This window comes from Rhinolophus hipposideros (genome assembly GCF_964194185.1).
Source record: "Rhinolophus hipposideros genome assembly, contig: HAP1_SCAFFOLD_55, whole genome shotgun sequence".
Taxonomy (NCBI): Eukaryota; Metazoa; Chordata; class Mammalia; order Chiroptera; family Rhinolophidae; genus Rhinolophus; species Rhinolophus hipposideros.
The window spans coordinates 51,028-74,680 of record NW_027669331.1 but is presented as its reverse complement, the minus strand read 5'-3'; the positions used below and the strand labels follow the sequence as shown (position 1 = coordinate 74,680).

The 23,653-nt window shown below is 38.8% G+C and overlaps 2 protein-coding genes across 2 annotated transcripts in view; both read left to right on the top strand.

The window, feature by feature from the left end:
- LOC308495628 (uncharacterized protein) overlaps positions 1-18,724 on the top strand; it is a 45,279-nt gene extending 26,555 nt beyond the window's left edge. The window contains exon 9 of the mRNA XM_081080596.1: positions 16,506-18,724. Coding sequence (XP_080936722.1) covers positions 16,506-16,673 — 168 coding nt within the window. The 3' untranslated portion in view covers positions 16,674-18,724. The remainder of the gene's footprint in view (positions 1-16,505) is intronic.
- LOC308495627 (ankyrin repeat domain-containing protein 26-like) overlaps positions 17,881-23,653 on the top strand; it is a gene marked incomplete at its 3' end in the record, with an annotated part of 39,189 nt that continues 33,416 nt past the window's right edge. Inside the window, exons 1-3 of the mRNA XM_081080595.1 lie at positions 17,881-19,089; positions 20,751-20,927; positions 21,591-21,624. Of these exons, the coding sequence (XP_080936721.1) occupies positions 19,062-19,089; positions 20,751-20,927; positions 21,591-21,624 (239 nt within the window). The remainder of the gene's footprint in view (positions 19,090-20,750; positions 20,928-21,590; positions 21,625-23,653) is intronic.

Here is a 23,653-nt window from a genome sequence, read left to right as displayed (position 1 = left end):
CACATTGATGGATTTCTGAATGTTGAGCCATCCTTGTGCACCTGGGATGAATCTGCTTGGTCATGATGAATAATCTTTTTAGCATATTGTTGCATTCGATTTGTTAGCATTTTTCTTAGGATTTTTGCATCTGCATTCATCAGAGATAATAGTCTGTAGTTTTCTTTTTTTGTGTTATCCTTACCAGGTTTTGGTATCGGTAATGTTGGCCTCATAAAATGATTTAGGGAGTATTGTCTCTTCTTCAATTTTTTGGAAGAGTTTGAGTAGGACAGGTATTATATCCTCTTTGTAGATTTGGTGGAATTCACTAGTGAAGCCATCTGGTCGTGGACTTTTGCTTCTGGGAAGGTTTTGGATGACTGATTCAATTTCCTTAGTGGTGATCGATCTATTTAGATTTTCCAGTTCTTTATGATTCAGCCTAGGAAGGCTATATGTTTCCAAGGACCTGTCCATTTCTTCTAGGTTATTGAATTTGGTGGCATGTAGTCCCTCATAGTATTCCTGGATGATGCTTTGTGTTTCGGTGGCGTCCGTGATAACTTCCCTTCTCATTTCTGATTTTATTAGTCTTTTTTTATCTTACTGAGTCTACCAAGGATTTGTCAATTGTATTAATCTTTTCAAAGAACCAGCTCTTTGTCACATTAATTTTTTCTATTCTCTTTTTGTTCTCTGTTTCATTTAGTTCTGCTCTGATTTTTATTGTTTTCTTTCTGCTGCTGACATTCAGTTTCATTTGTTCTTCTTTTTCTAGCTCCATAAGATGTAAAGATGAGGTTATCTATTTGGGATTTTTCTTATTTCTTGAGATAGGCCTGTAATGATATAAATTTCCCTCTTAAAACTGCTTTCGCTGCATCCCCAAAATTTTGGTAGGATGTATTTTCATTTTCCTTTGTTTCTATGTATCTTTTTTTTCTTCTGTAAGATAGTTTTTGTTTTTTTATTTTTTTTTTGAAGCTTTTCATTGTTCCCTTTCCAGTTTACTGTTTTTTTTCTGTTTTTCACATTCTTTTATTCGTTTCCGGTGCACAAAACAATGTAATAGCTAGACATGTATCATTTATATCCCTCACACAGTCATAACCCCCTCCCCCCTCCACTGCCTCTCTGACATCTCACACAGCCATTACATTTCCACTGTCTCTATTCCTAATGCTGTACTCCGCTTCTTGTAACTATATGTAATATATATGTAATATATATATTTATATAAGATATATATATATAGTATGTATATATATATTTTTATATAAAATATGTATATGTATTATATGTACATGTAAATTGTACTTGACATTCATTATTCAGCTTCAGGTGTACAGTGCAGTGATCAGCCATCTACATCATCCCTGAGGTGGTCTCCCTAATGAGACAAGTATCCATTGGATACCCTACAAAATCTTTACGAAATTATTGATTACATTCCCCAAATTGACTCTCGTATCCCCGTGGCACTCTTGTGGTTACCAACTGTTCATTCTGATCCCGTGACTTTCCCCCTTATCCCCACCCCCTCATCTAGCAACCCTCAGTTTTTCCTCTGTGTCTTTGAGACTGTTTCTGATTAGTTCATTCATTTATTATTTTCTTTAGATTCCCCATATGAGATCATATGGTATTTGTCTTTCTCTGTCTGACTTATTTCACTTAATATAATGTTCTCTACGTCCATCCATATTGTTGCATGGTAAGATTTCATTCTTCTTCGTGGCTGTGAAATACTCCATTGTATAACTGTAACGGTTTCTTAATCCAATCGTTTACCAATGGGCATTTCGGTTGTTTCCATGTTTTGGCTATTGTGTATAGTGCTGCAATAAAGATAGGGGTGTATAAATTTTTTTGAATTAGAGTTTTGGATTTCTCCTGATAGATACCTAGGAGTGGAATTGCTGGGTCATAGGGTAGTTCCATTCTCAGATTTTTGAGATACCTCCATACTGTTTTCCATAGTGGCTGCACCAATCTGCAATCCCACCAACAGTGCATAAGCGTTCCCTTTTCTCCACATCCAGGCCAGCACTTGTTGTTTGTTGATTTGTTGATGAAAGCCATTTTGACTTGGGTGAGGTTGTATCTCATTGCGGTTTTTATTTGCATTTCTCTAATGATTAGTGAAGTTGAGCATTTTTTCATATGTCTGTTTCCCATCTGTATGTCCTTTTTAAAAAAATTACTCTCCATGTCCTCTGCACATTTTTTAATTGGGTTGTTTGTTATTTTGGAGTTGAGTTGACTGAGACATTTTATAAATATGGGATATTAACCCCTTATCAGATATATCATTGGCAAATATCTTCTCCATTCAGTAGGATCCCTTTTTGTTTTATTTTTTTTTATTTTTTTATAGTTTTATTTTATTTTATTTTATTTTTACATCCCTCACACCGTGAACCCCCCTCCCCCCATCCACCACCACCCCGACCTCACACCGAGCCATCACATTATACACATAAAATTATAGTTGGCATTCATTAATGTCCAGTCTCTGGTGTACAATGCCATGACCAGGCATCCACAGCATCCCTGAGGTGGTCTCCCAAACAGGACACATGTCCATCGGACACCCAACAAAATCCCCAAACACTATTGAATAAGTTCCCCAAAGTAATTCTCAAAAAACCCTGAGGCCATCCTGTGGTCACCAGCCGCCCCCCAATCCCTTCACCCTTCCCCCCATCCCCAACCCCCTCCCCCCTGCCCATCTAACAACTCTCGGTTTTTTGTGTCCCCAAAACTGTTTCTGATTAGTTCATACACATATTCTTTTCTTTAGATTCTGCATATAAGTGAGATCATATGGTACTTGTCTTTCTCTTTCTGACTTATTTCACTTAACATAATGTTCTCTAGATCCATCCATGTTGTTGCAAATGATAAGATTTCTTTTTTCTTTATGGCTGCGTAGTACTCCATTGTATAAATGTACCACAGCTTCTTAATCCAGTCATCGACCGATGGGCATTTCGGTTGTTTCTGTATCTTGGCTATTGTGTAAAGTGCTGCAATAAACATAGGAGTGCATACAGATTTTTGAATTGGAGCTTTGGATTTCTCCGGGTAGATGCCTAGGAGTGGGATTACTGGATCATAGGGTAGTTCTATCTTCAGATTCCTGAGATACCTCCATACTGTTTTCCATAGTGGCTGCACTAATCTGCAATCCCACCAACAGTGCACTAGCGTTCCCTTTTCTCCACATCCCCGCCCGCATTTGTTGTTTGTTGATTTATTGATGATAGCCATTTTGACTGGGGTGAGGTGGTATCTCATTGTGGTTTTTATTTGCATTTCTCTGATGATTAGTGAGGTTGAGCATTTCTTCATATGTCTTCTTGCCTTCTGTATGTCCTTTTTAGAAAAATGTCTCCTCAAGTCCTCTGCCCATTTTTTAATTGGGTTGTTTGTTTTTTTGGAGTTGAGTTGAGTAAGTTTTTTATAGATTTGTGATATTAATCCCTTATCAGATATATCATTGGCAAATATCTTTTCCCATACAGTAGGATCCCTTTTTGTTTTATTGATGGTTTCCTTTGCTGTGAAAAAACTTTTTAGTTTGATGTGATCCCACATGATTATTTTTTCTCTTACTTCTCTTGGCTGAGAGGATGTATCAGTAAAAATCTTACTCCAGGTAATGTCTATAAAGTTTCTTCCTATATTTTCTTCTAGAAATTTTATGGTTTCAGATCTTACACTTATGTCTTTAATGCATTTTGAATTTATTCTTGTATATCGTGTAAGGAAGTGGTCCAGCTTCATTCTTTTGCATGTGTCTGTCCAGGTTTCGCCAACACCATTTGTTGAATAGACTGTCTTTACCCCACCATAAATTCTTGCTTCCATTGTCATAGATTGAATGACAATATAGGCATGGATTTATTGCTGGGCTCTCTATTGTGTTCCATTGATCAATGTATCTGTTTTTATACCAGTATCGTGGTGTTTTGATTACTGTAGCCTTGTAGTATAATTTGATGTCAGGTATCGTTATACCTCCCACTTTATTCCTATTTCTCAAGATTGCCGAGGCCAACCAGGATCTTTTATGGTTCCATATAAATTTCAGGATTATACGTTCTATTCTTGTGAAAACCATCCTTGGTAATATGATAGAAATTGCGTTGAATTCGTATGTTGCCTTAGGCAGTATGGACATTTTCACTCTATTAATTCTTCTTATCCATGAGCATATTATGTGCTTCCATCTATTTGTATCCTCTTTAATTTCTTTCTTCAGTGTCTTATAATTTTCTGAGTATAGATGTTTTACTTCTTTCATTAAATTTATTCCCAGGTATTTTATAGTCTTTGAAGCAATTGTAAATGGGATTCTTTTCTTAATTTCTCCTGATACTTTATTATTGGTATATACACATGCAACTGATTTCTGAATATTAATTTTGTATCCTGCTACTTTACTAAATACATTTATCAGTTCTAATGGTTTTTTGGTGGAGTCTTTAGGGTTCTCTCTATATAGTATCATGTCATCTGCATATAATAACTATTTTACTTCCTCCTTACCAATTTGGATGCCTTTTATTTATTTTTCTCGTCTGATTGCTGTGGCTAGAAGTTCCAGCACTATGTTGAATAGAAGTGGAGAAAGTGGGAAACCTTGCCTTGTTCCTGATCTTAAGGGGACTATTTTAGCTTTTCCCCGTTGAGTGTGATGTTAGCTGTGGGTTTATCATATATGGTCTCTATTATGTTGAGATATGGTCTCTCTATTCCCATTTTCTTAAGAGTTTTTATCATAAATGGCTGCTGGATTTTGTCCAATGCTTTTTCTGCATCTAATTGATATGATCATATGATTTTTATTTTTTATTTTGTTAATGTGGTGTATCATGTTAATTGATTTGCGGATGTTGAACCACCCTTGCATACCAGGAATGAATCCCCCTTGATCATAGTGTATGATTTTTTTAATGTATTGCATAATTGTGTTCAGTAATATTTTGTTGAGGGTTTTTGCATCTATGTTCTTTAGAGATACAGGCCTATAGTTTTTTGTTTGTTTGTGTGTTTTTTGTAGTGTCTTTGTCTGATTTGGGGATCAGAGTGATAGTGGCCTCGTAAAAAGGTTTTGGGAGCCTTCCCTCCTTCTGAATTTTTTGGAATAGCTTGAGGAGAATAGGTGATAATTCTTTTTTGAATGTTTTGTAAAATTCACCTGTAAAGCCATCTGGTCCAGCACTTTTGTTTGTTGGGAACTTGTTGATTACTGATTCAACTTCCCTGGTGGTAATCAGTCTATTCAGGTTTTCCGTTTCTTCTTGAGTTAGCCTTGGAAGGATGTATGCTTCTAGAAAATTTTCCATTTCTTCCAGATTGTCTAATTTGTTGGCATATAGATGCTGATAGTAATTTCTTAAATATTTTTGTATTTCTGTGGTGTCTGTTGTCACTTCTCCTCTTTCATTTCTGATTTTATTAATTTGGGTCCTCTCTCTCTCTCTTTTTGATAAGTCTGGCTAAAGGTTTGTTGACTTTGTTTATTTTGTCTAAAAAACAACTCTTGGATTCATTGATGTTTTTTATTGTTTTTCTGGTTTCTATTTCATTTATTTCCGCTCTGACCTTTATTATGTCCCTCTTTGTACTCCCTTTGCGGTTATTTTGCTGTTCTTTGTCCTGATCCCTTAAGTGTGAAAATAAACTGTTGATTAGTGATTTTTTTGTTTCTTTAGGTAGGCCTGCAATGCTGTGAATTTCCCTCCTAGGACTGTTTTCGCTGCATCCCATAGATTTGGTTTGTCATGGTTTGATTTTCATTTGTCTCGAGACATGTTTTGATTTCTTCCTTGATCTCATTGTTGATCCATTCGTTATTTAGTAACATGTTATTCAGGCTCCATGAATTTGTCTGTCTTCCAGTTTTTTTCCTGTAGTTGATTTCTGATTTTATAGCGCTGTGGTCAGAGAAGACAATTGGTATGATTTCAATTTTCTTACATTAATCAAGACTTGTTTTCTGGCCTAACACGTGGTGTACCTTGGAAAATGTCCCGTGTGTGCTTGAGAAGAACGTGTATTCTGCAGCTTTGGGGTGAAATTCTCTGAAAATGTTGATTAAATACAAATGGTCCAATGTGTCATTTAAGGCCATTGTTTCCATATTGATTTTCTGTCTGGAATACCTGTCCCTTGTCAGAGGTGTGTTGAAGTCCCCTACTATGATAATATTACTGTTGAGTTCTGTCACTATGTCAGTAAATATCTGTTTTATATATTTAGGTGCTCCTATGTTGGGTGCATAGATGTTTACTAGGGTTATGTACTCTTGTCGGACCAATTCCTTTATTATGTATAGTGCCCATCTTTGTCTTTTAATATATTCTTCAGTTTAAAGTCTATTTTGTCAGATATAAGTATTGCAACTCCAGCTTTTTTCTCATTTCTGTTTGCATGAAATATCTTACTCCAAGCCGTCACTTTCAGCCTGTGTGTGTCTTTTGATCTGAGGTGAGTCTCTTGTATACAGCATATACAAGGGTCTTGCTTTCTTATCCACTCAGCCACCCTATGTCTCTTGATTGGAGCATATAATCCGTTTGCATTTAAAGTGATTATTGATAGGTACATAGTTATTGCCATTTTTAAATTTGTCGTTAGATTGTTTTCATCTTTCTTCTGTTTACAGAAGCCCTTTTAATATTTCCTGCGATGCTGCCTTAGTGGTAATAAATTCCTTTAGCTTATTCTTTTCTGGGAAGCTCTTTATCTCTCCTTCAATTTTAAATGATAGCCTTGCTGGATAAAGCAATCTAGGTTGTAGGCCCTTGTTTTTCATCATTGTGAGTACCTCCTGCCCCTCCCTCCTGGCCTGCAATGTTTCTGTAGAAAAGTCATTTGATAGTCTTACAGGAGTTCCCTTGTATTTAACTTGCTATCTTTCTCTTGCTGCTTTTAGGATTCTGTCTTTGTCTTTAATCTTTACTGTGTTAACTGTAATGTGTCTTGGTGTGGGCCTGTTTGGGTTTATCCTGGTTGGAACTCTCTGCACTTCCTGGAGTTATACGTCGGTTTCCTTCACCAGGTTAGGGAAGTTTTCAGACATTATAACTTCAAATATGTTCTCGATCCCTTGCTTCCTTTCTTCACCTTCTGGTATTCCTGTGATGCGCATGTTGTTGCGCTTGATGTTATCCCAGAGGACTCTTAAGCCATTTTCGTTGTTTTTTACTCTTTTTTCTTTTTGTTGTTCCATGTGGGTGATCTCTGCTGACTTGTCTTCATGTCGCTGATTCGATCCTCTGCTTCATCTAGCCTGCTGTAATTCCTTCAAATGGGTTCTTTATTTCAGTTATTGTATTCCTTAGTTCTAACTGGTTGTTCATTATGATTTCTCCATCCTTCTTTATGTCGTCACTAAACCCCTTCAGTATTCTTATCATCAGTGTTCTGAACTCTGTCTCTGACAGGTTGGTTACCTGTATTTCATTTGGTTCCAATTCTGGAGGTTTCTTCTGTTCTTTTATTTGGGACATGTTTCTTTGTTTCCCCATTCTGGCTGACTCTCTGTGTTTGCTTTGATGTATTAGGTAGGTCCCTTATGGGTCTTTGTTTTTATTGGTTATCTTACGTAGTATGCGTCCTTTATATTTGACTTGCATGACTTCCTTCTTCTCCTCTGCGTGTGCACCAAAGGTGACTCTCGTTTTGTGTATATTGTCCTGTTAAAGTTGATCTTTAATTGCTTTTGGCTGGTCAGTAGGTGGGATTGACTCCTAGGCTGCCTAGTTGTGAATCTTGGCTCTGCCCACAGTGGTAGTTCTGCTGAGTGAGGGTTGACTGCTCACATGAGGCTTGGCCCCTATGGGCTCTTGTGCCTGTAGAGAATTCCTTCTGGGTGTGTCACTTGTAGGTCAAACCCGATAATACTCTAACTTGGTCTGGAGTCGGCCTCAGGGTGTTTTGAATCTTGTGCCTCTTGAGCTGGGCCCTGGTATAGAGCAATTTCAGAACAAAGCAAATCACCCAGCACAACAGCAACACCAACAGCAAAGAAAAAACAAATACACCCATGTAAAAACAACTGATAACCCACACTCAACACCGGCAAAAATATCAAAAATACACAAACAAAACAAAACAAAAAAAGCAGCGTCAGTCTTTGCTTAAGCCTACCAAGTAATCTCCAGGTTGTCCTCTCCTGTACCAAAGAGTCCTCTGCGTCTTGGGCAGGCAGAGACGCTCACCTGGTGCCCAGAGTGACCCTGGGACGGCAGTTTTAGATGTGTGGTGCCATAAATTCTGGATGTCAGTTTTTACAAAGTCAGTGCATTTTCCTCTCTTGCCTGCACATATGCGCACTGAGAGTAACACAGCCAGCCCTGTGCCCAGGTCTCCTGAGTCTTAGGGTACTTCTTCCCTATGTGTGTGTGGAGGGCAGGAGATTTCTGAGTTGATGAAAGCCCAGAGCTGCGTCTGCCGCCTACTGCTGATCCCTGGGAGTGCCTCCGCAGTTGTAATTGCCCTGCCCTAGGCAGGCCAGAAAAGGTGAGAGCTGGAGATGGAGGAGTCTTCTCTCTCCCAACCCAGTAGCGTCACACTCTTCCCAGCCTCTTCCCTGAGTCAGAGCTGCAAACCGGGTCCTCCCAGATCCTGAGTGCTCTGACTCCTCTGTAAACTGACACTGCTCTTCAGCTCAGGGGCCAGCGTGAGTCTCTGGAAAGGCAGGGGTAGGATTGGGAGAGTGGGCGGAGGGGCCCAGGTGTGTTGATCATGTCCTTTGTCCGACCTAGGGCCCAGCTGGAGGTCTCAGCTGAGGTGACTGCCTCAAATGCTGGATATGCTGCTCTCTTGGCAGGAGAGATCAGCTGTGGGATGCAGGGAAAGAGCCTATGTCTTGGCTCTTGTGGTCTCTGTTCTGTCCTGGGATCCTCTGTGTCTCCACAGCCGCAGATGCGGGCTGAGGTCGCCACTCCGCCCCCTTCTGTCTTCCCCTGCTCGCCCAATTTGCCCACCTTCAAGTAATCCTCGAACGAGTCTCTTACCTTTTCTGTGTGATGAGCAGAGTCCATTGACCTGGTCAAAGAAGAAATAAGAGGATAGATCAAAAGATACATAGAAGAGTGCTGCCATTCCTATGATGTCACTCTTCGCTGCTGCCATTCCTATGATGTCACTCTTCGCTGCTGCCATTCCTATGATGTCACTCTTCTGTGTATCTTTTGATCTATCCTCTTATTTCTTCTTTGACCAGGTCGTTCTTTAAAAGTATGTTGTTTAATCTCTATGTATTAGTGGTTTTTCCTGCTTTCTTTTTGCAGTTGATATCCAATTTCAAAGCCTTGTGATCAGAGAATATGTTTGGTATGATTTCAGTCTTCTTAAATTTGCTGAGGCTAGTTTTATGTCCCAATAGATGATTTATCTTTGAGAATGTTCCATGTACACTCGAAAAGAATGTTTAGTCTGATGTTTTAGGATGAAGTGCTCTATAAATGTCAATTATGTCTAGTTCATCTAATGTGTCATTTAGGGCTGCTATTTATTTATTTATTTTGTTTGAATGATCTATCCATAGCTGTCAATGATGTATTTAAGTCCCCTAGTATAATTGTGTTTTGGTCAATTTCTCCCTTTAGTTCTGTTAGTAGTTTCTTGGTATATCTTGGTGCTCCCTGATTGGGGGCAGAAATATTGATGACTGTTATGTCTTCTTGTTGTATAGTCCCCTTCATCACTATGAAATGTCCATCTTTGTCTCTTGTTACCTTTTTTATCCTGAAGTCTGTTTCATCTGATATCAATCAGTATGGTTACACCTGACTTTCTCTGGATACCATTTGCTTGGAGTGTCAATTTCCATCCTTTCACGTTGAGTCTATGTTTGTCCTTGTAGCTGAGATGTGCCTCTTGGAGGCAGCATATGGTTGGGTTTCGTTTTTTGATCCAATCAGCTACTCTGTGCCTTTCTATTGGTGAGTTCAATCCATTTACATTTGGGGTGATTATTGATATGTGAGGATTTCCTATCATTCTATCTTTTCTTTTCTGGTAAGACTGTGTCTCCATTGTTTCTTTGCCTTTTCGTTGTTGTCTCTTATTTCTATGTGGTGGTATTCTATGATTTTTCCCTCTGTTTCTTCTTTTATTACATTATGTATTTCAGTTCTGGATTTTTTTTGAGTGGTTACCATTAAGTTTATGTAAAAGAAAGTTTGATATTTAGAGTATTCCATTTTCTTCAGCATGCTTACTTTCTCCATTCCCATTTTCCGGTTCAGACCTTTACTCTCCCCACTTTTATGTTTTGGTTGCCACAAATTGTCCCTGTTGATGGTGGTCGAATAGCCTCCTTCAGCATTTCTTGTAGTGTAGGTCGTGTATTAGAAAATTCTCTCAGCTTCTGTATGTCTGGAAAGGTCTTTATTTCTCCTTCATATCTAAAAGATGTTTTTGCTGGATATATTATTCTTGGCTCATCATTTCTCTCTTTCAATAGTTTGAATATTTGGTTCCACTCCCTCCTGCCTCGTAGAGTTTCTGCTAAAGAAATCTGATGACAATCTAATGGGCTTTCCTTTGTAGGTTACCATCTTCTTTTCCCTGGCTGCCTTGAGGATTCTTTCTTTGTCATTGATTTTTGACAGCTTCAATATAATGTGCCTTGGAGAAGGCCTGTTGGGGTTGAGATAATTAGGTGTTCCATTTGTTTGTTGGATTTAAGGATCCAGTTCTTTCCATAAGTTTGGGAAGTTCTTATCGACTACTTGTTCGCATATATTCTCTGTTCCCTTCTCTCTTTCTTCCCCTTCTGGTATGCCCATTATTCTTATATTGCTCTTTCTGATGGAGTCAGAAAGTTCTTGTAGAGTTCTTTCATTTCTTTTAAGTCTCAAGTCTCTTTCTTCTTCCATCCCTGTGATTTCCAGATTTCTAGCTTCGATGTCACCGATTCTTTCCTCCATCTGGTCAACTCTACGACCTAAACTGGCTGTTTCATTTGTCATTTCTTTTGATTTCTTAATCTCCAGAAATTCTATTTGGTTCTTTTTTAAAATTTCAGTCTCTTTTGTAAAATACTCATTTTGTTCTTGATTATGTTTCTGAATTCATTAAACTGCCTGTCTGTGTTTTCTTGCATCTCATTGAGTTTTTTCAGAACTGTAATCTTGAATTCTCTGTCATTTAAGTCACATATTTCCATATCTTTAAGTTTATTTTCTGGAGACTTTTCAATTTCTTTCTGAGCTGTGTTGTTGCCATGGCTATTCATGGCAATTGATGATTTATTATTTCTCTTCCTAGACATCTATAGGAGTGGGTTGTGCAACAGGTTGATAGAAAGAGGTCTTTCTTTTGCTTTCCAGTAGGTTTTGGGATAATGTTTTATTTTCTGTGCGACTGCAGCCGTTTGTTCTGTCTCACACTGTAGTGTTATGTTTTCTGTGCGCTATTCCGGCTTCTCACACAGTGGTGGGATTCCCTGGAAGGCGGGCGTCTCCTCTGTGAACAGTTCGCTGGGGTCACAAGGCCCTGCCTCCGTGGGGAAATGCGGAGAACTTCTGAAGTTCCAAAGCTCTTCCTGCACCAGATTCAGAGCCCCTGCATTTCAGCAGTTCTGTTTATTCCTGCAGGGGTCCACCCAGATAGGTGGGGACAGGGGTGGCACCGGTGGGTTGTGAGAGATGGCCCAGAGCAATGGTGGTGACAACCACCTCAGCGGGTCCTGCTTCCACAGCTCCCTCCTCTTTGCTGGAAGTACTTGGGCTGTGAGTCCTTGACTGCAGACCACAGTTCTCAGAACTGCAAATATTCTGTTCTTTTGATCTGACACTGCTACTGTTCTGCTTCTAGCACTGGGCAGGTGGGGGCGGGTCGAGCTCTGGGAGGGTTGGGAGGGGGCAGCTAGTCTCAGTGTCTGAGTCTTCCATTCTTTACTCTGCAGTGAGGGCTTACCACTGTTTTCATCCTTCTTCCCTCAGTCTTTGCTCTGAGGTCTCTGCCATTAACGTTGGGTTCAGCTGTGTTATATGCTGTCCTCTCAGCCCTGTGGGCCATAAGCGGAGCCCTAGTAGCACGAGTTCTTTCCTCTTCTGTAGCTGTACTAGTTCCGGGACTCAGGGAGCTCGGAGCACTAAGCTAGGTCTGGGTCCTGAGCCTGCATGGCCCCGTCTCCGCACTTCTCCCTTCTCTCCTCCACCGCTCGAGCAATTTGTCCACCTGTAGGCTATTGCAGTAGTACGCCCCTTAGTCTAGCCGGTCTGCTGCACAGGGAGTCCTTTGTGGAGTGATAGTTGTTCAACTTGTTGTAAATTCCAGGGAAGATTTCAAGAGGCACACCTCACACTGCCATTTTCACGACATCACTCTTTCTTTTTTCCCCTTAACTTTAGGAAGTATTGAACATGGTGACTGAAAAAAAGAAGGGGCTGGGAAATACATAGTGATAGTTAAATTTTATTGGGAGGTTTCCCACAGTGATGGAGCTATGCAATTTGGTTAAGGGTAAGGAATCTTAATGTGACTTTTACATTACATCAGTGGGTCTTTTATAATACTCGTGCCTACGTGAAATCTGTAATGGATTCATTTACTTATTGTAATAGTCATGAAATCTTCCTGATACATTTCAGTTTTTAAAACTATGTAGCATGTAATATATAGTTTTTATTTTATTACACTTTGTATTTTGGTATCACATAGTTGGTAGGCGTGAGTGTTTTCTCTATGTTTTTTTTTTCTTTTTTTAAGTTATATTCAGTTGACATTCAATATTATTTTATATTAGTTTCAGGTATTCTGGGTTCATCATTTAGACTAAAATAATAGAAACTTTGAAAATTTAGAACTCAAGTTCTCTATCTCAAAACCCATATTACAAAGGGATTCCACTATGTCCTCAATCATTACATTATGAATATATTTAACTGTCTTCATCTAATTGAAGAGTACATGTTTTGCTTAAAATAATAACTAATTTTAGAAGCAGAGGTTCTTAAACCATATACTAAAATGTCAAATTTCAGAAGGTTTTTAGTTTCGCTTCTTAAATGTAAAATTTTTCATTTCTGTTATAGTTGACATTCCATGATGTCAGCCTCAAGTATACAGCATAGTGGGTAGGCATTTATATAATGTGTAAACTGGTACCCCGATTAGTGTGGTATCCCTGACACCGTACTTAGTTATTACAATGTTATTTACTGTATTCTCTGTGCTGTGCTTGACATCTTCATGACTATTTTATAACTGCCACTTTGTACTTCTTAATCCTTTTTCCATTTCAAGCATTCCCCCAACAATTCTCGAACCGGGCAACGATCAGTTAGTTCTCTGCATCTATAAGTTTGTTTCTCTTTTCTATGTTCATTTATTTTTTATTTTTTGCATATCACCAATACGTGAAATCAGGTGGTATTTGTCTTTCTCTATCTGACTTTTATCACTTAGAATAATACCCTCTAGGCCCACACATGTCACAAACGATAAGTACTTATTGTTTATTACAGACAAGTAGTATTTTGTTATATATATGTCCCACTTCTTCTTTATCCAAGATGATGGATCCTTTGGTTACTTTCTTATCTGGACTATTGAAAATAATGCGGCAACAACCATAGAAATGCATATTGCTTTTCAAATTAGTGTTTTGTGTTTCTGTGGAGGAAAACCCAGAAGAGGGACTGCTGTGCCACATGGTACTTCTATTTCTAAATTTTTGAGGAACTTCCATATTGTTTTCCATTGTCTGCTTGGATTTGCAGTCTCACCAACAGTGCACAAGGACTCTTTTCTTCACATCCTCAACAACACTTGTTGCTTGTTGATTCATGGATGATGGCCATTCTGACAGTTGTGAGGTGGTAGCTCATTGTGTTTTTAATTTGCATTGCTCTGATGATTAGTGACACGGAGCATGTTTTCGTATGTTTCTTGGCTATCTGTGTGACCTCTTTGGAGAAAAGTCTATTCAGGTACTCTTCTCATTTTGTAATCGCATTGTTTGTCTTTTGGTGTTAAGGTTTATGAGTTCCTTATATGTTTTGGATGTCAACCCTTTATCAAATATATCATTGGCAAATATCTTCTCCATTCACCCGCTCGTGACTTCATGTTGTTGTTGGTTTCCTTTGCTGTGCAGAAATTTTGTAGTTTGATTGTCGTGTATATGGGTCTTGCATTCTTAACCATTCAGCTACCTTATGTCCTTTCTGGAGCATTTAATCTATTTACATTTAAAGTAATTATTTGTAGGTACATAGTTATTGGCATTTTATTATTCACTTTTCTTCTCCTCCTCCTGCTCTTCCTCCTGCTCTTTTTCCGTCTTCTCCTCCTTCTCTTCCTCCTCCTCCTCCTACTTCTCCTCCTCCTTTTTTTTCTAGTCGTGGTTTTACATTTCTTGTAATAGTGGTTTCCTGGGGCTGAACTGCATCACCTCCTTTTTCTCTGGCAAGCTCTTTACCTCTCGTTTGATTCTAAATGAGAGCCTTGCCGGATACAGTGCTCTTGGTTGTAAATTATTGCGTTTCATCACATTTCTATATTTCTTGCCCATTCCTCTGGCCTTCAGATTTACTTTTGAGAGATCACCTGACAGTCTTATGCGAGCTCCCTTGTATATAACTAACTGCTTTTCTCTTGCTGGTTTTAATATTCTCTCTGTGTCTTTACCTTTTGGCGTTTTAATTCTGGTATGTCTTGGTGTGGGCCTGTTTGACTTTATTTTGTTTGGAACTCTCTGTGTTTCCTACACTTGTGTTTCCTTCAACACGTTAGGGAAGATTTCCGTCATTATTTACTCAAATAGGTTTTCAATTCCTTTCTGTCTCTCTCTTCTCCTTTTGATAGCCCTACGAGTTCTGTTACACTTTATCTTGTCCCAGAAGTCCCTTAAAGTATTCTCTCTCTCTTTTTTTTTTACTCATAATCATTTTTCATATCTTTTTCTTCTGTTCTGATTGTGTGTTTTCTGCTATCTTGTCTTCCAAATCACTGATTTGAACGTCTGCCTCAACCAAATCTGGTGCCGATTCCATCTATTAATTACTCTTTTCAGATGTTGTATTTTTCATAGTTGAGTTTTGTTAATGATTTCCATGTCCATTTTTTATGTTTGCTGTCTCGGTTGAAGTGTTACAACGTTTATCTATTTTTCCCCAAAGTTCACTGAGCGTCCTTAGAAGTAGTATTTTGAACTCTGTGTCTGGTAGATAGCTTGTGTCCATTAGTTCTTGTGTTTAGTTCTTTCTCTAGAGTTTTTTCCTGGTCTTTCGTTAGAGAAATGTTTCTTTCTGTCTTCTTTTTTCACTGCATCTTTATTGTTGTTTCTCTGTATTCTGTAGATTGCTAATTCTCCTCATCTTGACAGTATTGCCTTACATACCAGGTGTCGCATGGGGCCCAGTGGTACAGTCTCCCCGGTCACCTGAGCCGGGTGCTCCAGAAGCTCGTGTGGGTGGTGTGTGCCCTCCTGTTGTACTTGAGCCTTATTGCTGTTGGCACATCTGGGTGTGGAATTGACCCTCAGGACGACTGGCTGTGACTACAGTAGATGAACCTTTGTGTGTGGGCTGACCCCACAGAGTGAGATCGGCTGTAGCAGGGCTCCGGTGTCTGCTCAGTCCATGGCTTGGGCGTGTCATTTGTGAAGCTAATTTGGTGATGTTCTGGTGTCACTTGAAGCTGGTCCAAGGTGTGTTGGATTTGGGGCCTCTTGGGAGGGGCTGTGGGGCAGGCCCAGGTCAGCTGCTGCTTGTGCCCAACCGGGAGCCACCTAGGGGAAGCTACAAAGTGACCTGCTATGGATAGCTGCGTTTGTGAGTTTGTAGGCACCTGCGAGGCGCTATGTTGTGAAGCAAGACAGGCTGATGGATAGGATCCTAGAAAGAAACGGAAGTCCTCAATATCATAAATTGCAGCCCGAGTGGCTGTTGTAAACTAGAATTGTGATGATGCAACACCTCTGCTTCCTGAGTGACTCCCCATTACGTGAGTGTAGAATTCATCTGCTAGCATGACATGCGCCTTCTTTGATTTGGTTCTGATTCTGCAGTTGTCTCTCCATCCCTTTCTCAGAGTTCCAGGCTAACCCCATTCTTCTTCTGCCCTCACCTACAATATGTTATTTTATACGCAGGCTTTTGCGCCCGCTGCCCTTTCTGGACTCTCCTTCATGGTTTCCCTCAGTACCTCGTATGTCTTTCAAGATGCTGCCCTATTTTTGCAGCATCTGGTACAACTGATTGTTGTTTCTTTTGTGCCCGTACTCTACTTTCTTCATCTGAGGTGTAGAACTGGAGAGTGGTACTTTCCTTTCTGATTGTTTTCACGAATTGTAATATATCGACCCCTACTAGAATATAGGACAAAATCTTTCATTTCTATTTCCAGCTTCCCCTGGGTCTATGCCTATGATTCGATGGCTACGATAGCGGTTTGTTGTCTTACTGACAGAAGGACTGAGTGAGCGAGTGAACGAGTAAATGAATATGATGTTTGCTGAAGTTGGGTTTTTCTTTTCTTTTTTTTAATAGAAAGAAGCAACCAAGCCGGCAACTGGAAAAAGAGAAAATGGTGTGGATATTATTGAAAGTGCTCCACAAGAGCAAACAAAAACTGATATCTTGACTTGTGTTGATGGAGCATACCAAAATAATACAAGTGATAATTTAGTGACTATCTATGAATTCTTTCTAGCTTAAGTGCTGCTATACACAAATCTAACACGTGTAGATCCAACTGTGATTTTCATTTCTTATAAGCATTTCTTCCTATCTTTTTTGCAAAAGTATCCCCACTACTAACAACTGCTTCTTCTTGCAAATGCTTCGGCCCCCCGAAATTCTTTTCTGCTATTACTTTTATGGAAATATTTTTGAATGTGTATTTAAAATTCGTAGTGATATATGTTCATATTAATGTTCTGTGACTACATTTTATAGTTAAAATATCAGCATTAAGATTCGGAAAAGGAGCTGTGAAATCATGTTGGGATTCTGAGGTACTGTCATTTTTTATCATTATTATTTTAAATATCACCATTCAGTGATGTTAAAACGTAAAAGGTATGCTTTGACTATACTTTCTCACCTCTGCATTTCCCCACCTAAATTATTTTCTTATGGTTTAGCCTATAATTAATAAAATACATATGTGCTTAATATAATGAGACAGCGTAGTACAATTCTGCTAACTTGCAAGGTTCACTTAAGGCGGTCGGTGTAGAATAGTATAAAACAAGAAGGCTTCCAAGTCATAAGGAATCAGTTGGGTTCTGAAGTTAAGTTCACCTAAAAGCTAAAGCATTATTCCAGCTTGAAGTATGTCCAAATGCATGATTCTGTGGTTTTTATGGTTGTGTAAATGTCCTAATGAGATTCAGAAAGAAAGAATTTGGAATTTAGGGTTTTTTATACCTTGGAACTTGAAAAGATAATGCCTGCTATATGCAAGTATTATTGTATTTGTATTCTGCAATAGATCTGCAAGGAACTTTTCCAGGGAAGGAAGAGCATTGTTAATAGTAATACTATGTAGGATCATACTAACAACAATCGGCCGAGTGCTGCTTTAATACACAACAACTGCCCTGTTCAGTTAAAATAGCATGCATTGAGTATCTTGATGGCAACCATGCTTGTAGTAATAGAAGTACAAAGTAATGATGAGCCAATGTGAGATGACAGCTGTGAAAAGAGAGAGGAGGAGTGTGATCTTCTGATATAGGCAACTGCTGCCTACTGGTGTAGACACTGTGTTTGAAGATAAGAACACACTAGAACCCTGGATAGGTCACTTACTAGCTGTGGGATCTGGGGGAAACTTCTTTTTAATCTGTTGGATGTCAGTGACCTCATTCATCATAAAGGTACTTATGCCTACCTTTCAGGGTGTGAAATGAACTAATGTGGTAACAAATGTGAAAACACTTTGCGAAGTGTAAAGGGAGCTATAGAAATGTAAAATCAATGATCACAGTGGGCGGTAGTGACTTACCAAATGGTGGGGACACTTTTTGTAAACCTGAAGGACAATCAAATGGCAGTAGTGTCAAGAATAGAGTGGAAAAGTTAGAAGGGGCATGTGGATTTCTAATCTGGGGGATGCTAAACTTCAGGAGACTGTGATAGGCGATACCCTGTTGATGTGTAGTGTTTCGGTACTTGAGGCTCTGTTGGTGTGAGCTCAGTGTTTTGACCTGAAGTAAATGTCTGTGTGGGATACTGCCACGTGAAGCATGAGAAGGAGCCAGTCATTTGAAGGTCTAGGAGCGAAACCTGCTGGGCAGGGACAGCAATGGATCGTGTGGGTTCATCATTTTATTCTAGTGTCTTGGAATGGTCAGGAAGCAGGAAGAGGGCTAACCAGCATCAAACCATTTTTATATTTGTTGTTTGTGTGGAAAAGAAATAAACTGTGCATGGCAGATGCCCGGTATATTTGAGATGGTTAGTAAATAAATGTTCTTATCTTTTCCTGATTAGAATTTATTAAACTTTTTTGAAAAGTTGCATAACTATATATAATGTTTTTCCTATTGTTTATTTAAATATAATTTAACAAAAAGCTTTTCTTACAACTTTGTCATTCTATTTAATCATTTTTCCTATCAAAATTTTTATCAAATAAGAGTTTGGTTTTTCCAAGCTCTTGTTGACCTAGATGAAGTAGGTTCTAAAATGTTCTGTTTACACTCAACAGGACATACACCAAGGTTTCTTACCATGTCAAGCAAGTATCTTGTTTTAACACTAAAAAAACAAACAAACAAAAAGAATGTATCATTAGAAATATTTCAAGTTATAGGAAATACACTTTTCAAGGTATTAGTTCGGTGCAAGAGTAATTGCGGTTTACAACGTTTAAAAAAAATTGCACAAACTGCACTATCACTTGTACCAAACTAATATTTGCTTAAATACATATTTTTCAAAAAGTCCTTTTCTTGGAGATTATAACATTAATATTGTTATCCTGAATTGTTAACTAGAGATTGCATGAAGTGTCCATTAGTTACTAATCATGTTGTTTCCTAACCCCTTCAGCCGAGCATTGAAGTGGAAGATCCTGTTCCGTACAAACCTATAGGAATGGACGATGTGCAACCCTTCAGACCAGGTACACTTTGTAATACCAATTTAATTTTGGGAAGGAGTACGCAAGGACATGTGACATGCTTGCAGTCTTCTCTTCCTCATTCCTTTTTTTTTGTTACAAATTTAATGGAAGGATTTGACATAAATAACGTGATGTCATTGTTAGTATCGGTGTTTGATGAAAAGGTATTCACAGGAATAAGAAAATGAGATTTTAAAACGGTGACTTCACTAAGATAGTTCTCCGTTTGTTCGATACCCTAAATGTCCCAGTTTGGAATCCCTGTACTTAATACGGGTTACCAATGATCACACTGGAAGATTTTTCCAGCGTTTTCAAATGGTCATTTGAATTTTAACATTTACCCAAGTAATCTCCAGTTGCTACCATGACAATTCTTTTTAACTTTACTTCCTCTTAGTGTTGTAACACTGATGGTCTTAAAACCAGATGTTCTGCTGAGCAGACACTGGCTATGTGTGTACGTGCGCCTATGGTGTCTTCGATTATTAAAAATGGGAGAAGTAATTAATGGTAATGAATATTTGGTAGACACAATCTTTGAAAATAACAATTCTGAAGCTTTTGTGCCTTGGGATGCTTTTATGCTATTAAAAATTATTGAGAATTCCAAAGAATATTTTTAAGTCGGTAGTCTCCATAGATAGTTACAATATTGGAAATAAAAACTGAACAATTTAAAATAGGAGCACACACAGTCATGCATTCCGTGAGCCATTGGAGCTACGACCCAGTAACCATAGAGCTATGATGTCACCATCAGAGCTGTGATATCACGGCTGTGGAAAGCTCTACTGTACACTTAGAAGAGAATGAGAGTGAAAATGGCAAATGACATTCAGTCTTTCTGTGAAAATAGCTTTGACCTTTTCGGGCCCCTCGACTGACAGACCTTGGGACTTCACGGATTCTCACATGACATTGGAAACCACCGTTTTAAATGATGTACGGGCTTCCTGGATGTGAAGTGATAAAAGAGGCTTTAAAGCTTCACTTCTACAATTGTGTTTTTCTTTCACTTGTCTTAAAAAGTTTTAAGCTGAGAATATTGTTTAAAAAAACAAAAGGAAAATACTTTTGTTATATATTCATTTTCTGTCTCATGGTACCCTGTACTCTTTGGAGCTCATGGGGACCTCGTTTGATCCCATTTTTCCTTGTAAACAATAAGGTCGCCCAGGACTGTAATTTGTCATGTGAATATCTGTTTATCTAAGGCTTAAAAATGAATTCTGAAGATATTGGGGTATTTAGAAAAGACCATTTTCTTGTAATAAGTAGTTTCTTATTTGGAATTGTACCATTCAATGAAAGTTTTTTAAATCCATGTTTGTCACACATATTTAAAATTAAGATAAGCGGTTAGACATAACTTTTGATAATGACAAAAAATGTCACACACAGCACCATGTTAAGTAATAAGAAGAAAAGCTTTAATTGGAACCACATTATATAACAGAAATTGCTGAGTGACAATAGTTAATTCAACTTAACTTACGTGAATGGCAAGTATAGGACACCTAAAATAAAATGAGCTCTGAAGGAGTAGAGTGTTTGGGAGAAAGGAGGACGTGGGACTGCTTCTCTGAAGAAGGAAGTTTTACAATATGGTCAACTTTGTGTTATTTTTACCTCCTCATAAACGAAAATTTTATTTTCAGATTTTTCCAGCTGGGATTCTACTTCTTTGACTTTCAATCATGGAACTTGTCAAATATCCGGGGATTCGAAATTTGGTGATAAAAGGCCATTTGCCACACACTCAATGAGACCTCTGTCAGCACCCACAGAGTTTGGACAGATGCCCGTAATAGACAAACGAAAGACGCAGGTTGTAGGTGTGTTCCTCTTACATAATTCTTCCCTCCATGAATTGTGTGAATCACAGCTACAAGAAAACAGAGAAAGCAAAGAAGGAAATAAAAAAAACAGAAAGAGTTCAACCCTAGCCCACCTCTGTGTAGGTTGATCGTAGTTATGAATTTCCTATAGTCATTTTGTAGCAAAATCTGCTTTATGTTTACGCAACTCACAGCCAAATGGAATAAGTTTTAGCAAGACATTGGCATTCTTCCTCAATCAGAGTAACATAAGGAAATAAGAAAGGGAATAAGGAGAAAGGGTGAATCCATTTAGACTAGTATTTCACGTACCCTGGGGAGTATATATGCATACATGCACACATATATAGGTACATATGTATATATGTGTATATATATATATATATATATATATATATATATCTGTGTATATGTGTATGTATATAAATATATAAATATAAATATACACACACACACACACACACAGATATACAGCAGAGGAAGTAAAAGTTCTTCATGTATTAATTGCCCACCAGTTGTATCAGTAACATTCACTCTACTATAGTCTTCAGGGGTGTTCCCAAACAAATATTTTTACATCACTTGAATCTGACGCTTTCAAAGTTCTGTGTTTTTCTATTGTGTATTTACAATGTATTTGAATTTTTTTTCTTTTAACAGTGGATGAGTGTTCTCAATGCGACCCTGCAAGCAGGTAGGATTTTATGGATTTCTAAAATTGCATGTTAACTAAGAGACTGCGGAGAGAAGCCAGTAAGCTTTAATGAGTGTTCTGCTCTGGGCTAGACCCTATACTATGTGCCTAACATTGGTTATCCCAGGTCGTCGGCACAGTAGATTTGCAAAGTAGCTGTGCTGTTCGGCCGTTTTTATTCATTAGAGGAGTGTGGTTCCAGGAGGTGGATTAATTGACACTTGGTTCCATAGTTACCAAGTGGCTGACCCGTGATGTGACCTTCAGCCTGCTTGGCTTCCCAAGTCCGTTCTCTTGTCCCTCAGCCTGTACTGAGAAGTGCCTGGACAGGTCTGGATTCAAGATTCAGGTGCACGTCAGGTGGCCTCAGAGAGTCCCGTTTAGTGATGCCTTAATGCTGATTTAGAAGTTTCCTATCAAGCCCAGTTAGCCCAAGCTTTTGTCTTAATGTACTTGACAATTGCAGCAGTCACGAGAACCTTGTTTTCACCATCAGTGTTGAGGGCAGATGTCAGTTCGCTGTGGCCACAGAACCACAGGTTGTACATAAGCAAGACCTAATCAGATAAATGTTTTCAGGTATAATGCGATGTACCCTTCTTGGGACGAATTGTTGTTCTGTAAGTGAAGATCATCTATGTATAGACTGTTGTGCTAATTCAGCACAAATTGAGAGGATATTTCTAATTGACTTCTCTACTTACTGACTCCTCAGACTGTGTTTTCCTTCTGGCTAATACCTTTACCTTGTTCTAGGAAGTTTTTTCTCTTTTTCCAGAGTCTTTCTTCCTTCTTCCATGACTTTTCTTGATTTTTTACCTTTTTCTCTGCTTTACTCGGGGTAGTTTTGTTGCTGTTGTTGTGTTATTTTTTTCCACTTCTGCCAGCTAAGTATTCTCCATTTTTCTTGACAGAATCAAAAGTACATAGAATTCCAGGTGTTGAATGAATGTTATCAATTAATTATTCAAAACACCCCCTAGTACTTCATGCTGCCATTAATGTTTTGGTCAAGTGGTTGATCACATGAGGAGTTTGAACTGTAAGAGATTGAAGTGACTTCTTTGAGTACAGTGAGTGATGAAATGAGATTAGTATAGGTTTCTAAGCCCAGTACACTTCCTTCTTTATCATCCTTTGGGTGAGTGTTTTAATTATGGAAAGCTCTAGTGAATGCAATGGAAGAGGCTAAGAATGGAATTAGCAGGGGAATCTACATTTCAAGAGGAACAACACAGGTTGGGATAGGAATAAGGCTCTTAGAGCAGAGATTAGATAGAGATCAGATGAGGGAAAAGAGATCAGAATGGGAGGGTATGACAAGGTAAAGAGAAATTACAGGAAGGAAGGACACAGGATGTTGGTAGTTGTCTAAAAAAGCAGATTAAAATAAGGGGCTCAAGGGCGTCCTGCCTGAACAGGTTGCTGCTGTTTTGTTTGTTGAATTGGAGGAACCAGCAAAATTTAAGGTTTGTATGAAAACATATTAAACCTTTGAGCCTCTGGAAACATTCTCTTTATAGCAAGTAGGAATGTGGTATCATCCACCTGCACCCGAAATTACAGAGGGGGTCCCCTTGAGTCCAAAGGCACTGGAGATTGCTGAACTACATAGATCTATGGCCCACGGCAGGTGTCTAGTCACCTCTACCTCTTTGCCCAACGCGCTGATGTCCTTCCCATGGAGATGGAGGGTTGGGCAGAGGGAGGACTGATTGTGAAACCAGTAATGGAGTTGGATAGGTGGTAACATGCCTCTGTTGGGAGTGGATGACTGAGGCTCCATTTAGCTTGTTTTCCAGGAACAGGGAAATAGAGAACTCCTACTGTGGGTCATTTGAGCCCAACCTTGTTTCAGGAGTCTATGCCTTCGTAGGCTGAAGTTTTCAAGGTTGGAGATTGCCAGGAAGCTTTGCGGACAAGTGATCTGGGAGTGGGGAGGCTAACAACGTACATATTTGTTCTTTGACTTTTGTACATGTAAGTTGCAAACATTTCATGCATTTCAGAGACCTCACTGTAGTGTTTT